We start from the raw sequence: 16,383 nt of genomic DNA, 5'->3' as shown, positions 1-16,383 counted from the left end.
AAAATAAAATTTTATTGCATATAATATAAGATCTTACGACAATTTTAAGTCAAGTGAATGCTTTTTTTTCTTCTATTATTTTTTAGATTATGATAACCTTCCGATAAAAGAGGAACAATGACATTTTAAATAAACTGAAATAAATTAAAATATAAAAAATAAAAGTTATAAATTTAATCTAACATTATTGTATTTCAAATATCCGCGCAATGTGCAGATACGAATACTAGTTAAGTATAAAACGCAACTTCGTGACCAAAGGACTCTGATTAAGCATTTTCAAACTTAGATCTTCTTTTATCCTTTTAAACATATATACTTTCAGGATTATAAAAAAAAGATAAAAATAAAATAGTTTAATTCCACCATCTAAATAAAATAGATATTTAAAGAAAATAGTGTATTGTGTGGGGCAGTAGAGTAATTTTGTTGTGTGATGAGTCATTTTCTCTCTGTTTTTTCGGTTTTTATTTTTTCTCTTCGTCATTCGAGCCTTTCATTCGGGTGTGTATTATCTATCAGGTGTATCTGCGTCTTTGTTGTTTTGTTTGTGTGCTGCTCACAAGACTCTCCTTTTTTTTTTTTGTGTTGAAAATCCCAATCGCTTATAAGCCCTAGCCACCATCATCATAAACTCATTTTTTCTTTTGAACTAATGTTCTTTTTCAATCTTCGTCAATGGACTCTCAAACCCTAATGATCGGACCTTCATATCATCTCTCCGGCATCTCCTCCCGCCGGTACCAATTTTTCTCTTCATTTTATATTTTGTTGATTGATTTTTTTTTTCATGTAGCTTTTTGTTGTTCTTATTTTTGGAGCTTTTGAATGCTTATTTATGGTATATTTGCTTGCTTGAACATGCAAAAAAAATGGTTTAAGCTATGAACGAGAGTATTGGAGTTTGCAAGCTTTGTTTAGCTTCTATTCCTACTTAATGAGTTACTTGCATATTTAATACCGACAGCTGAAGCATCAGCGTTTTGTAGTTTTTTCTATGGGAGTTATTAGAAATCGTCATCTTTATCTGTTTATCTATTTTTAGATTATTTGATTGTGTCTTGTACTATTTTTCATTTCATTCCCAAAATTAATGCCTTTTTTTTCCTGACTTTTTTCTTATTACATGGGGGGCAGGAGAAGGGGAAATGGGGGAGGGGATTACAAGGTGAGAATGGAATCCTCACCAACAAGGTGAAAGTGAAAAGTTCAGGTAGCCAACCCAACCAACTGAGTTACTGAGACACCCTTTGACTTCTTTTCATTATTAAAATTGGTGCCTTTTGTTTTCTTCCTGAAATAATAGACTACTATCAGTTTGTACTATTCTTGTAGTTGTTGTGGTGGAGGTGTTAGTACCTTCCCCAAAATTTTAGTTTGTGTTTGCATATCCACTGCCTAATAGCTGTTTAAAGTTTTCGTCTTTCTTGTAAATGATGATTGATGTTCTAATTTTTTACATCAGCTATTAATCTGTATTAGTAATTTCTTCAGGAGAGTGTTTCACCATGGTGAAGCATTCTGCTTTATGATGGTTCTGTTCCATATCATCATTATTCTGGCTAAAGGTGAATCATGTTCAATGAAGGGACAACAAAACCAAGCAGAGTATGATGCATGTATGTCCTACAAACCCAATGAGGTGGATGGCTTTAGTGGTGATTTGTCATCTGGTTTCGTTCTTGAGAACCCCGTACCTCGTCAAAGTCTTGATAGCGTGTGTTCACATACAGACTTGTTCTGCTTTCCATCCAGATTGCGGGGGTTTTTGTTTGAAGAGAAGAATGCCCAATCACAAGTGGAAGAAGTTTCTGGGGTTCAATCTGATGTTGATATAGGATCAGATGAAGAGGATAAAAATCTTAGCAGGTCATCTGATTCTTGTATTTTCAAGTTTTTGGGTGGAAGAACAATTTCATGCTATCTGAGTTACCAAGAGTGTTACAGTGAATTGCCTTGTAGTTGTATAAGAAGGAATAGGCAAAATGGTGTTTCTTTTGGTGAAGTGCCTTTGTCTGATGATAAATGTCAAAAATTGAAACCAAAAGCAGAAGACGAGACAGACAGTTTCAACATTTTGGGTGGTTCTTCCCCTCATGTAGAAATCAATCCCCCTTTGCTTGACTGGGGGGAGAAGTATTTATATTTTCCTTCATTAGCTTTTCTAAATATTAAAAATACACACAGCGACAGGACACTGACTGTATTTGAACCTTATGGAACCAATTCTCAGTTTTACCCTTGCAATTTCAGCGAAACATTGTTGGCACCTGGTGAAACTGCATCAATTTGTTTTGTGTTTTTGCCTACATGGTTGGGTTTCTCTGCAGCGCAGTTTGTTCTGCAGACTAGCTTTGGTGGTTTCTTGGTTCAGGCTAAGGGCTTTGCTGTTGAATCTCCATATCGCATACAGCCTTTAGTCAGCCTTGATATTTCCTCTAGTGGAAGGCTGAGTAAGAATCTTTCTTTGTATAATCCTTACAATGAAGCCCTCTATGTTGAGGAGGTAACTATTTGGACATCTATTTCTTCAGGAGATAATACCCGTTATGCAAAGGCAATTTGTAATATGAATAAAGGTGAAGATTCAAACAATAATTTCAGCTTGCTTGGTGTTAAGGAGTGGCTGGATGTCAAGGGTGATGAGGTTGGTATCCCTCTAGTTGCAATTAGACCCCATAGGAATTGGGAAATTGATCCTGACAAAACTGAGACCATCATAGAATTAGATTTCCCTAGTCATACAAGGGGAGAGATATTTGGTGCCTTTTCTCTGCAGTTGCTTAGCTCTTCCAAAGGTAAAGCTGATACAATTATTGTCCCTCTCAAAGCAGAACTGGGCAAGATGTCTGCTCACAGTGAGCTCACGGATCCACTTTTTTTGTCTATTCAAACTGTAAAACCATGTGCTACTGATGGTACTAGTGTTGTTGCTTTGTCAGTGAGAAATGATTCTCCTTACATATTGAGCATTGTCAAGGTAAGTGAAGCTGGAGAGAACATCAAGTATTTTCGTGTCAGATATGTTGAGGGACTAATACTCTTCCCCAGTACTGTTACGCAAGTCGCTGTAGTCACATACAGCTCCCCATCTGTTCAGCTTGATCCTCTGGTGCAAGCTCATGAAATGAGCATGAACTGTAAATTGCTCGTATCAACTAATGACTCAAGAACTTCTGAAATTGAAGTTACTTGCATGGATGTAGTCAGCCTTTGTTCAGGAGGTAAATATGACACTTCAATTGGTCAAGAAGAACACTCTGATGAAGTAGAGCTTGGAAATACAAGAGCAATCTCTTCAAGCAGCAGCATGCGGTCCCCATTAGAAAGCAAGGTATTGGAATTCTGCTATTTGGTTCTTATTATCTCTCATTTCGTGGGTGTGGCATCTTCTTTTCAGAGGATATTCTAAACACTTAAATGAGTAAAAATAATTTGTTAAACTTCAAGAAGTTTCAGGGCTGTTAGATTTGAGAATTCAAGATTTGTCTGTTCCTATTAGAGGCATTTTTGCAAGCAACTGGAATTTATATTTATTCTTTTGTCTGAAACTAATATTGTGGCAAGAAACTCAAACTAAGCCCTTAAAAGGGATCTGTGTATGTAGAGTATAGAAGTCTCTTTTTTTAACTGGTAGAGTATTGAAGTCCTTAATTATCAGCATAAAGTAAGACTGAAGATTGTGTCCTGTAACATGTGATATGTGGAGCCATAAATACCATATCATGTATAATGCAGGGGCTCTTCTTCTCTATCTAATCTGTAGTAGGAGATACACCCTTATACTTAAATTTAATGTATCAGAAACACTGAAGATAACTGAAGTCATCTTCAGTGGAAAATAATTGTGCATGTTCAGTGTATATTTCAGGACGCTGGATACAATTGCACTCTCTGATAGAAGTTGTTTTGGTTAACATTGTGTTTTTTGAATACATAATGGGAGGAGATTCTTCTGCAAATATACTCACACAGTCACATGATAACTTATACTCCCTCTATTTCAAAAAGAATGAGTTGCTTTCCTTTTTAGTCTGTTTAAAAAAGAATGATCCCTTTACTTTTTTGGCAACACTTTAATTTCAGCTTTTCACGTGGCATATTTAAGGCCACAAGATTAAATGACATTTTGGTACATTTGACATTTAATTTAGAACCACAAGATTGAAAAGTCTTTTTTATTTTCTTAAACTCTATGTCAAGTCAAACTACGTCGTTTTTTTTTTAAATGGAGGGAGTAATGTTTATCAATAGCTATTCATTTGATTTATTATGCTTGAATCAGTGTAACAACTCCCACAGAATTTAGCAGAAATGATATGGAATGTCCATAGTGAACTGTTTTTACTAGTTCAGCAGAGTTGTACTTCTGAGTCGTATTTATTTCATGTTAAGCTTCACTTTGTTTTAGCTTTTCTTAATTTGAATGTACCTGTAGTTGAAATAATTGTCAGTACTGTATCAGTCGCATGCCTTTGTTTAGTACAGATGTATATAGAATTAGCTCCTGATTGTTGATTTTTCTATCCATTTAATCTGAAGGCTGTGGATACAACAATGGCAGATGAGTCGGTATTGAAGAACTGGAAATCTCATGCTACTGCTAATGGCATGTCCGTACTGGATGAAAGTGAAGTAGTGTTTCCAGTGATTCAAGTTGGAAGTTATCACTCTCAGTGGATCACAATAGAAAACCCAAGTCAAAAACCAATCTTGGTGCAGCTTGTTCTAAACTCCTGGGAAATTATTGATGAGTGCAAGACTTCAGGAAGCCATTTGCAGCCTTCTCTATCAAGTAGAATAGTTGCTAACTATTCTATTGCTCCAAAGAGATACGGTTTTTCGCTAGCAGAGAATGCAGTAACTGAAGCACTTCTTCACCCTTTTAGTAAAGCATCATTTGGTCCAATTTTATTTCAACCTGCAGCTCGATGTCAGTGGAGAAGTTCAGCTTTGCTCAGGAACAATCTTTCTGGTGTGGAGTGGTTAACTCTCAAAGGATCTGGGGGATTGCTTTCTTTGGTCTTGCTTGATGCGTCTGAACCTGTACAGAACTTGGAATTCAAATTAAACATGTCAACCCCTCTTAATCTCTCTTCTTCGGATGTGCTATATAACATGAAGGATAAATTTCATGCATGTTCCCTGTCATTGTCAAAGGAGCTTCATGCAAAGAACGTGGGGACTTTCCCTTGGAGGTCAAAAAAATTGAAATCTCTGGAACAGAGTGTGGAACAGATGGGTTCGTGATAAATGGTTGTAAAGGCTTTTCTCTTGAACCTGAGGAGTCTATAAAGCTTGTGATATCATATCATACTGATTTTTCTGCTGCCACTATACACAGAGATCTTGAACTGGCTTTGGCAACTGGTATACTTGTTATACCAATGAAAGCTAGTCTTCCTATCTGTGTGCTTCATTTCTGCAAGAGGTCTTTGTTCTGGACGAGGGTGAAGAAATTGCTCGTCACAATTCTTTTTCTAACTTCTTTATTCTTTCTGGTTATTTGGTGCATCATACCCCAAGTGGTGGCATTTGGCTCCCATGAGTGCTTGCCTAAGAGTGGAAAAAGCTATATGACATCTGTTAGTCATACTGGAAAATTGTCTCGCATGCATCCCACTGAGAAACAGATTGGCAAGTTCCTCTTCTCCTTTAAATTGAACGGTTTGCTTAGGTCAATTGGGGAAGGTGAGGCTCTGTCAGTTGAAAGTTTCAGTACATGTGAAGATATTCAAGCTGTCTCCCAAAATCTAAGTGTAACTGATCAGAATGTGAATCATTGTGCAGGATATAACTCTGTATCAGATACCCAAAAGGGAATGGAGGTGTCATCCTCTGCAAAGTCGGTAGCAATTCAGAGTTCTAATATATATGAAACCTCAAAAGCTGGTAATCTCACTGTCAAAATTGCAAAAGAAAAAGGGAGGAGGCGGAAGAAGAGAAAGAATTCTACGACTGCTTTGGTTGGAGTTTTTGATGTTTCAAGTAGTCATAGTGGCAATTCTACACCATCGTCACCCCTGTCTCCTACCTCAAATTCAACACCTCGTCGGCCATCTCCACAGTCTGCTGATGTGGATCGACCTGTTAAGCTCATCAATTCCTTTGCTGATGTTGGTAATCATCAATGTAAAAAAAGTATACACCCCGAATTTGTATCTCAGAGGAATGTCTTGCAGAGAGAGGTAACATTAACGGATGGTGGAAAAAATTCTTGTCCTCCTCAAGAGAAGCCTGCTGCACCTAAAAGATCAGCCAGCAAACCTGTTCTTCTGCCTTCAGCAACCTTCCCTTGTGCTGATAAATCTGCTCCTCACTTGATGTGTCGTCAACCAGTATTGGCTTCAAGTTCTGTAATTGCTCCTCATTTACGAGCTCCTGGATCTAAACCTCCAAATCAGATGGCAGTTAAAACTGATGAAAAGATGGGTATGGAGGAAAAGTTTACTTATGATATTTGGGGTGACCATCTTTCCAATCTTCCCCTTGTAGGTAGGTCAAAGGAGGTATTGGAGACGCCTCCGTGTGCTTTAGAAAACAGCTCCAGTAGTTTCTTTCTAAGGGGTCCACAGACCCTTATTACCAACTACCAACAAATAACTGTAAGTTCTGACCGTGAAGGTTAATGATAATTTAGTTAAAATCTAATCTGCTGTCTATGTTTGGGTACAAGCACTTACCTCTTAGATAACTTTTATAAGAAATATGTGCATAACCATGTTTTGATAAAAGATCGACAAAGTAGGACACAACTAATTGCAACTATAGAACAGATCAATAACCATTTGATAATGGAATGTAGAACTATAGACACACCTGCATAATGATCGAATACCAAGAAAGCATCAAGTTACACGAGTTTTACTTTCGTCATTTTGGAACATGCTTAAAACTATACTAGTCTTGCAAAAATGTTAAATTGTATTTCATACTTAAATCTTGATATACTTATCTATAATTTTGAGTATAATAATTGCACCATATTGCATGTCAAATTCCTTTAATGAAGTTTTGGATCTTCTTATCATTTAATGCTAGATCATATCATGTAATAGGGTGCCCGCGGTTATGTAATCTAACTACTCCTGCTGGTTGAATTGACATCTTTCATTGGATTAATTGATCAGTTATATAGGGTTTTCTCCCTTTCTTTTACTGAGTAAACAATAGGAACAATGGTGATTAGAAACAAGTCATACACGACAAGTGACAACCTAGAAATTTCCTCCACTAGGGAATGAGTTCAAATTTATTTGCTTCACTTGAATTTTCTCTTACAATGCCTATTTTCGTCTCTTGTTACTATTTTAGTGCGTCTGAATCATTCCTATTCTCACAACTTCAGTTTCACCTTTTTATTGAAATAAGAAGGACTCGCAGGTAATGCATCCGTAAAAATAGCCTTTTTCTAATGCCACTCTCATAGACTACTCTATGCATATCGCCTGTGGTAATCCAGATTCTCCTTAGAACTGGCTCCTTTTGTTTTCAAAGCTACGGAGTGAATTCATGCATTGTGATGATTTTTACTTAAATATATTTCCAATTATCATGTTTCTGCTTGATATATTTAACAAGGTGGGTTAGAAGTGTAACTCTTACTTTTTAGCATTTTGGGTATACTTATTTCTTCGTTGTTGGGGAAGGTCTGGGTTATTTGAGGTATGTGAACTTTTCTTAATTATATAACGGCTAGGAGTTTTTTTCTACAAGTTGCTCGGATCCTAAAAGAAAATGTCGCTGCATCCATGACGGATCCTCCAAAAATACATAATCTTTGTGTCTTTGGAGGATCCTACATGAATGCAACAACAATTTTTAGAGGATCCAATCATCATAGCACTTGGACATAAGTTTGAGTCTCATTGGCTGAAGAAACTTGTCTGAGACATGTTCTTTTGGTTTCAACACCATAACTTTACTAGAAATGTGCATAACCATGTTTTGATAAAAGATCGACAAAGTAGGACACAACTAATTGGCTATTAAACCAATCTATAACCATTTGATAATCGGATGTAGAACTATAGACATGCCTGCATAATATGATAATTTACCACCAAGAAAGCATCAAGATGAGTTTTTTTTGTTTTGGAACATGGAAAAATACTATGTTTGTCTTGCAATTTTTTTTTAAAATTATATTCTTAGTAATCTTGATATACTCATAATTTTGAGTATAATAATTGCCCTATATTGCATGTCAAATTCCTATAATGAAGTTTGGATCTTCTTATCATTTAATTCTAGATCATCATGTGATAGGGTGCACATTGTTGTGTAATCGAACTACTCCCTGCTGGGTTGAATTGGCATCTTTCATTGGATTAATAGATCAGTTACATGGATTTTTCTCTAGGGAATGACTTCAAATTTGTTTGCCACACTTGATTTTTCATTTCCCCTTTTTAAACTTTTTCTTCTAGTGTCTGAATCATTCCCTATTCTCACAAAACTTCAGTTTCACTTTTGTATTGAAATAGGAAGGAGCTTTCAGGTAATGCCTCCGTAAAAATAGACTACTCTAATCTATGCATATGGCCTGTGGTAATCCAGATTCTCCTTTAGAACTGGCTCCTTTTGTTTTCAAAGCTCTACAGAGTGAATTCATGCATTGTGATGATTTTACCATAAATATATTTTCTTTTGTCATGTGTCTGCTTGCTGTTATTTAACAAGGTGGGTTAGAAGTGTAACTTGTCCTTTTTAGCATTCTGGGGGTACTTATTTCTTCGTTGTTGGGAAAAGGGTCTGAGTTATTTGAGGTATGTGAATTTTTCTTAATTATGTAACGGCAAGGAGTCTTTATGGGAACTGATGGTTGAACGCTAGGTTGCTTGGATCCTAAAAATAAATGCCGCTGCACCCGTGAGGATCCTCCAAAAATGCATAATCGTTGTGTTTTTGGAGGATCTGACATGCATGCAGCAGCAATTTTTAGAGGATCCAATCATCATAGCGCTTGGACATAACTTTTGAGTCTTATTGGCTGAAGAAACTTGTCCGAAGCATATATGCGTTCTGTTCATGGATATCTCCTGCTATGGATGTCAATCACGGGGGCATCTCCATGAAAGATAACTTACCATATGAAAGTGTTTGTTAAATGTCTTCTTTGCTACCTTGCAGCTCTAGTGACAGTGTAATGTCAAACACTTCACAGCCTCTTCGCGATGAAGGTATTGAAATATTCAGTCTGTCCATATTAATTTGCGTTATTGCATTTTTGTTAATGTGTATTAGAAGGTTTTGTTCTGTAGAGAGCACATCATACTTATTTTCCTTGTTCAATTGGTTGGTAAACTAGCAATTGCATGCATTATTCCCAGATGATGATGCCTTTCTCTATCTTAAAGGCAAGCTGGGTTTTCTCAGCAGCCTTTGTTGTTTGATACTAGTTTTAGAATAAAACAAATTCAACAGTAAAACTTATCTGATTTTTTGAATTTTTTTCATCGAAGAAATCATGCATTTACTGGGATATATGGAAAATTTACCGCAGGTTGGTTAGAAACTTGATCTTCTTGCTACCAATAAGATTGTATATGAAGACTTTTTCTTTATTGCCAGAAATTAATCCGGATACATCTTCTTGATAAAGCACCCTTATGTGTTTAGTGCGAAAATTAGACCCCTAAGTTGATGGTATTACTTACAATTGACGAGAAAGGGAAATATTCATGTGTGTGCATAACTAGTTGGAATTCAATAGCTTTTGCTTAAATAATGTACAATATATGCGGTTAGAGGTGTTCACGGTTTGGATAAAAATCGATTCAAACCAAAAAATCAAACCAAACTGATTAAATGAACCGATTTTATTTAGGGTTTGGTTTGGTTTGGTTTTAGATTTTTAAAAAATCGATAGTATTTGGTTTGGTTTGGTTATGGTTTTGTTAGAAAAAAATCAAAGAAATAATCAAACCAAACCGATAAATAATACACATAAATTTTATTATTATACATATATAATATACTATTTTATAAACAATTTTAAAAATCTTATATATATATTCATCAAAATTTATTTGTAATTTACTTATGAAAGTAAAAATGTCCAAGGTAAGAACTTCTATCTTATTGGTTTCATGTATATGAGTGTCTATGACAATTCTTTGTGGGACTAAAAATGTCAATGTCTCTTCCTTCTAGGACAAAACTAGTGAATTTTGAAGCTTTATTCATAGTAAATTCAATGATCGAAAGTTTTATAGTGTTAGTCATTCTAATTATTTTTTATTTTGAATGGATTATTGTAACTATTTTCATGTTTTGAATAAATTATTTCTTTTTAATTTTATGTATATGGTTAATAATCGAACCAAATCGAACCGAAATCAATAAATATATATTATATTAGGTTTGGTTTGATTTTGATAATTTTACAACCGATTAAGTTGGTTTGGTTTTGGTTTTGACCAATAACCAATCCAATCAACCTGTGAACACGCCTATGTGTGGTATGTGAAATTGAGTAGATATGGCCTTGTGTTAGAGAAATCCATTAAACATGTAAACAAATTTAGAACCCAAATTACCCTAGTAATCATCATATTCTAAAAATGAAAACCCTAGCCTCACTTCTACAGTAAGTAATCTGATTTGAATTGTAAGTATCATTCTAAAACAAAGGTGATCTACAGGGCCTTCTCTTTCTTCTTTTTCGTGGGCCATTTTCTTCAACAATTTCGAGTTGGTCTATATCTCCAATAATCTGCAATATATTATATGTTTTACATAATAATATCATTAGTCAAAAAATTATTCTAACAAACGACATTATTATAACGAAGTTCGACTGTACTTACTTTGCAAGAAATAGAGCAATATTGATAGAATTCATCCTTTATTTTTCCTTGGCATATGACACACTTGGGATTTCCCCCGTTTCCTCCTTTTGGTTTCAGCAATATAACTTTGTGATTGTTTATTATATATGGCTGAATTTTCCTAACATCTACCTCACTTTCTATATCAGCTTTTCGAACGGATGCTTTTTCCGATACTTTAAATATCTGCATTATGTTAAAATAGAAGAAGAGATAATTAAAAATATAGCTCTAAGAAATAATTGCCAATATATATATATATATATAAAGAAAATTCCCCCCTCTTATGTTTTGGTGAAGGATTATGTACCTGTAAAAATAGGTGAAGTTCATGTTCAGCTTCTGCATCTACCCTCCAACATGATTCACAAAGAGGTTTGTTTGTGCACTTTTTACAAAAAAATGTACAATATTGATTATGTACCTCACATATACAATTATGTCCATAAAAATCAATATCTAGTAGAGGTTCCAACCATGGTGGATTTAGTTTGTTATCCCTCTCCATATCTGAACAAATAATATAGAGAGGTTTTGACAACAAAAAGAGAAACAAAACTTATTGCTTATATGACAACCTCAACAAATTCAATACAATCTCACAAGAAGGGGCCGAGTAGGATGGTGCAACTTTACCGCCTACCTTATATAGAGATGTCAATAACCATATTCCTAATTTGTATAGGACTTGAAATCCATGTGAAAAAAAGGAAAGGAAGGAGAAAATAGTATTATTCCTAGTAATATTGGGAAAAGGAACGGATTACTTTAGGCATTGTGAATTGGCAAGTATGAAAGTTCTTTTTGGGTCATTAGTTGAATATATTACCAAAAATAAACTTGGACAATTTACTTTTATGGTAACTTTTTTTAATCAAATATACAACGATTTGTTTTATAGGCAAATTTAGCGTAGACTGTAACTATTTTTTTACCACAATATTTCGTATGCATTTTAAATATTTTGAATTTATATATTGCATATAAATTAATTTAATTATTTTAAAATTTTTAATCATTTAAATATTACATTATGTCAACACCCCTGAGGTAATCACATCTTGCGGTTATGGCTTGCACGGGAAAATATGTTAATGCAAAGGGATTGGCTACAGGAAAATATATTGATTTTTTTATTTTTTGATATTGGTTATTTGACAATTCAGTTTTCTATGAAATTGACGGTCTGACAACGAATGGATTTAAAAAATGAACTATATTTTACCATAATTTTTTATATGCATTTTTAATATTTTGAATTATTATAATTGATAATATCTTTTTTTTTAATGTAGTTTTCAAATATTTGAAATTCATTTAGAAAACTAAAAGATTATATGTCCAAATTTATTGTCAAAATTAAGCAGATTTAATCTCGAAAAGCGAAAAATATTATTTAGATAAAGTAATTTAATTTTATAATATGAATTTATCAATTAATTTAATTATTTTAGAATTTTATACTGATTTGATTACGAAACAAAAACAAATTGAATTAATTTCGGTTTGAAATCTAGTCGAAATTTAATAAAAACAGAACGATTCAATCAATTAATAATGTTAGTTATTATTGAAGATACAATCAATACCCATATCCCTTAAAACTAGGATTGATTAATTATTTTAACATTTAAACTCCAAAATTAGTGTTTTAATAAATACAATGAGTATGAGTTAGAGTCAAACTCTAACTCTTCCTCTTCCCTTAATCAATCGAAATTTACTGTGAAGAAACACTCTATTAAAATATATGTTCTACCACTTGTCAACACACACATCAAAATCTTAGCCTTTGATTATCTCACTCTCAAACCAATCCCACGAATTCACCATTTTTTCTCGCAAGGGGAGACACCTCTCGCGCACAGAGACAATGGGTATCGTTGTAAGCAGAGATTTCAAGACCAATAGATTTATCAAATTCGACATTAACAATGGTACTGCATAGATCAACCAAGAAACTTTGCGTCACTTCTCCTGTCGGATCTAGGCACAGTGAGCAACACTGATGAATCAAAAGGTGAAGCAAACACTGCTGCGGTGAGATGCTCTGACCACCCACGAACGTATCAAAAAGTTTCAATAAGTGGAGATTTACGCATGTATTGGACACATTATTGAGATACGATTATATGTATCTAGTTTTTATCAGTATAACTTATTAAGTATGTATTTATCTAATGAATTTATTGAAGATTTACGCATTATTGAAAATTTACGCATGTATTTGACGCAATTTGTTCTTGTATGATACTCATACATCTAAGTGTTTAATTTATTGGATACATTATATATTGATAATAGATACATCAAATTAATAAATTCATTATTTTAAGAGTAATAAAATGAAACAAATCAAATTACATGACCAATATATACATGTTTTTATCTTTTATTAATAATATTAATTTATTATTAAAAAATAATAAAATAAAATTAATTAAACATAGATACACTCCTTGATTTCTGTCACGACCTGAGCCTACACCTTGGACGTGGCCGACACTCGAGAACCATTGCTGGTCCCCAAACGAACCCTTATTCTGGCTGACTACAAGGACTAACTCAAGCATACATAAGCATCAAATTGAAAGAAATGTTTAAAACAGTTTACTGAATCTCAAACATTCGCTGAATATATTGAGTATGAAACATTAGTTTTTAATAAAACATCTGAAACTGAAAGGCTCTCCAAAATTGTCTAGCGATGAAGCCTCTAATGTATACAAGGATGAGTGTTAGGACAAGACCCACGACTCCTCAAGAGAACTACTAGTAGCAACTCATAAAAACTGAAGTCCTCCAGAAGCAAGGAGGTCTTACTCAAAAGTTGATGGAATGATCTCAACGGACTCTTGTTGAGGATCCTAAGAACTTGTATCTGCATCATTAAAAGATTCAGGTCGAATGACATCAGTACATTGAATGTACGATTATGTAATATAACTGAATAACAAATAAGTGAATGAAAGGGCTAAAATAGATAACAATGTACTCAAGCTGAACGTAAAGAAATAAAAGAGTTAAATCATTTAAAACTTTACAAAATACATTCTCATCTCTGAACTCAACATAATAAGTGATGTATAAAAATACACTTTAACTCTATTGGGATATTCTGTAACTGACAACCATCACTATGAGCTACGTGATGATACAACGTCTCTCCCACGCTTCCAAAACTGTCTTATACCTTGACGGGGTATAGAACATCCTCAACTAAGTGGAACCACTAAGCTATGCTTAAAAAGCAATAAAGAATCATGTAAAAAGTATGACCCTTTACCCATGTTGGCATACATGGTTTATGGGGGCTGTGAGTTGTTTGTACTCTCCCCCATATCAGTGCTCAATATTACTCCCAATAATATATACTCATCTTCATATGTTTTAAAAAATCATATCTCTTTCTCTGGTTTGGGATAATTGCTCAAACTACCCTCTTAAAAGAGGTAACTACTCTTGAAATAACTTTTGAACTCATAACTCATTTAGAAATCTCAGTTTCTCTTTTATCAATGTAAAAATTGATGCTCTGGAAATACATAGTCCCCTTATACTCATACTTGAAAACCCTTTCTCAAAAACATTTCAAAATCATATTATAATATGATCATTGATGACTCGGGAAGTCATACTGCATAAACATTGATGGTATATCTAGATACCATATTGCTTAAACATTGATGACATACTCGATTGTCATACTAATCATGTTTTAGAAACTCTTTTCTCAAAACTCATCTTTACTTTCTCAAAACTCAGTTTAAGAACTAAAGTGTTGACTTTAAAAGGATTTTCAAACTTTATAACTCAAATTATAGGGTTCACGTGGAATTATGGAGATCAACAACTCAACTCAGGGATCTTAATAGAAATAAAAAAAACTCAGTACTCATAACTCAGGACTAAAGAACTCGAAACTCATAACTCAATGATATTTCTCCTCTAAAAAATACTCAATTCATAGGGTTCATGCTGAAATATAGACATGACGAATTAACTCAAGAATTTAAATGCATAACATATAAAAATCAATAATAAGGAATAGAATTTTAAAAAGAAACAGGAACTCAAGACCTCAAAATCAACATATCTCAAGAATACTCAAATCCAGGGATAGAATCCTAGATTACTCTTTTACTGATTTGAAAGTAGATGTAGGGCGTGAGGACGAACTAGTACAATACTATGATAGCCTTACATACTTGAAAGAATAAGGTTCTTGAAGAAGAACTTGATTAGAAGCCTTGAAACCCTAGCTTGAAGGAGAAAAATCAAGAAAACCTTTCTTGAGATTCTTGAATTACTTTCTTGAAATCTCTATGGCCAAGAATTATGATTTTTATTAGTGATTCATAATTTGAGTTGGAAAGAATGAAATTCTTGGAGAAAGACTTACCATGAAGAATAATCTTGAAAAAGATTGAAAGAATCTTAAATGGAGTCTTCTACTTTGGTTTTTCCTTAGGGTTTGAGAGAGAGAATGATGGATTAAGAGATGAAAATCTGATTGTTTCCGATCTTTAATTAGTCAAGAAATTCATTTAGGGTTTTCTTAGAGGTAAAAAGATAAAAACGACCCTTTTTAATGTTTTCTCGTCGGCTAATTCGTCACAACATTGTATCAGGTTACTAAAATGGTCATAACTTTTTAATCAAAAATTGGTTTGACGCGAAATTAGTGGCGTTGAAAAGAAGATTAAAATACCTTTAATTTGATAGGTTATGGCCACGTAACTCTTTATATTCTAAGAGATATGGTAGTTTGAAGTTGATCCAAGTAGAATCTTACATCAAAACTTAATCGGTAAGGAAACTTTCAACTCAACTTTGTGCTAGGAATTTCTAGTGACCTTAATTGATATCCAAAATCATTCCCACACTAAAGAATTTACCTTTTCACATATGAGCAATTTAAAAATCACCCGATATGACCCTACAAGTAAATGAAAAATGGTTCGAGTCTAACTTAAAAATTTTCGGGGTGTTATAATTTCCGCCTTATATTAAAAAAATCATTTTGATTTAAATTTATAGAATTAATTGTCATGTATTTTAAAAATCCTAAATTACTCCTTTAATTAAGGAAATCACTTACAAACAATTAAAATAGATTAATAAAATATGTATCTCGAGTTTAAAATTTGACAGATACATGTATCTAGTGGATTCAGACTCATGTTTCCTAAGAACAAAATAGGGTAGATGAATTAATATTTGAAACTACCAGGAATTCTAGTAATTAGGACCTAAACTAATGAGATTTATGTAATTTCCCAATAGTTTAACCATAAAACAAGATAAAAACTAAATCTCTTAACAAAAAGTAACATTTCATATGATTGCGTGAACCTTAACTATTTCAGTGAGTATCTGCTGTTTTTGACCCTCACAAATAATGAATAACTTTGCTCAGATGGAAAGTACCCGTATCAAATATGCTCCAACTCCTTAAGATTTTCTTTAAAGTTGGGGGAGGGGGGGGGGGGTGAAAGTGATTTTCACACTTTAAAAAAAAAAAGATTAAAAGAGAAAATAAGGCAAACAA

The 16,383-nt window shown here is 33.7% G+C and overlaps 3 protein-coding genes across 3 annotated transcripts in view; 2 read left to right on the top strand and 1 right to left on the bottom strand.

The window, feature by feature from the left end:
* LOC125810235 (red chlorophyll catabolite reductase, chloroplastic) overlaps positions 1 to 16,383 on the top strand; it is a 1,038,333-nt gene that overhangs the window by 590,389 nt on the left and 431,561 nt on the right. The gene's annotated exons all lie outside the window — the stretch shown is intronic.
* Positions 522 to 6,651, top strand: LOC125810221 (uncharacterized). Its single transcript, XM_049489724.1, is given in 6 exon segments — positions 522 to 740; positions 1,138 to 1,171; positions 1,173 to 1,213; positions 1,495 to 3,334; positions 4,543 to 5,176; positions 5,179 to 6,651. Coding segments are annotated over 6 exon segments (4,062 nt in total). The 5' UTR covers positions 522 to 678; the 3' UTR covers positions 6,630 to 6,651.
* On the bottom strand, positions 10,625 to 11,340 carry LOC125810275 (uncharacterized). Its single transcript, XM_049489782.1, has 3 exons — positions 11,143 to 11,340; positions 10,812 to 11,018; positions 10,625 to 10,717 (listed from the first exon to the last, which is right to left on the bottom strand). The coding sequence occupies exons 1-3, from the start codon at positions 11,338 to 11,340 to the stop codon at positions 10,625 to 10,627; spliced, it is 498 nt and encodes a 165-aa protein (XP_049345739.1).

This window comes from Solanum verrucosum, unplaced genomic scaffold, assembly GCF_900185275.1.
Source record: "Solanum verrucosum unplaced genomic scaffold, falcon-dt-bn FXZP01000038.1, whole genome shotgun sequence".
Taxonomy (NCBI): domain Eukaryota; kingdom Viridiplantae; phylum Streptophyta; class Magnoliopsida; order Solanales; family Solanaceae; genus Solanum; species Solanum verrucosum.
This window is presented reverse-complemented; position numbering and strand designations above follow the sequence as displayed.

Bases quoted from the DNA above. Each gene is read 5' to 3' on its own strand.
- LOC125810275 (XM_049489782.1), bottom strand. From the start codon at position 11,340: ATGGAGAGGGATAACAAACTAAATCCACCATGGTTGGAACCTCTACTA. The intron at 11,019-11,142 runs GTACATAATCCT...AACATAATGCAG, and splicing joins AACTTCACCTATTTTTACAG to ATATTTAAAGTATCGGAAAA. The intron at 10,718-10,811 runs GTAAGTACAGTC...AATATATTGCAG, and splicing joins ATTGCTCTATTTCTTGCAAA to ATTATTGGAGATATAGACCA.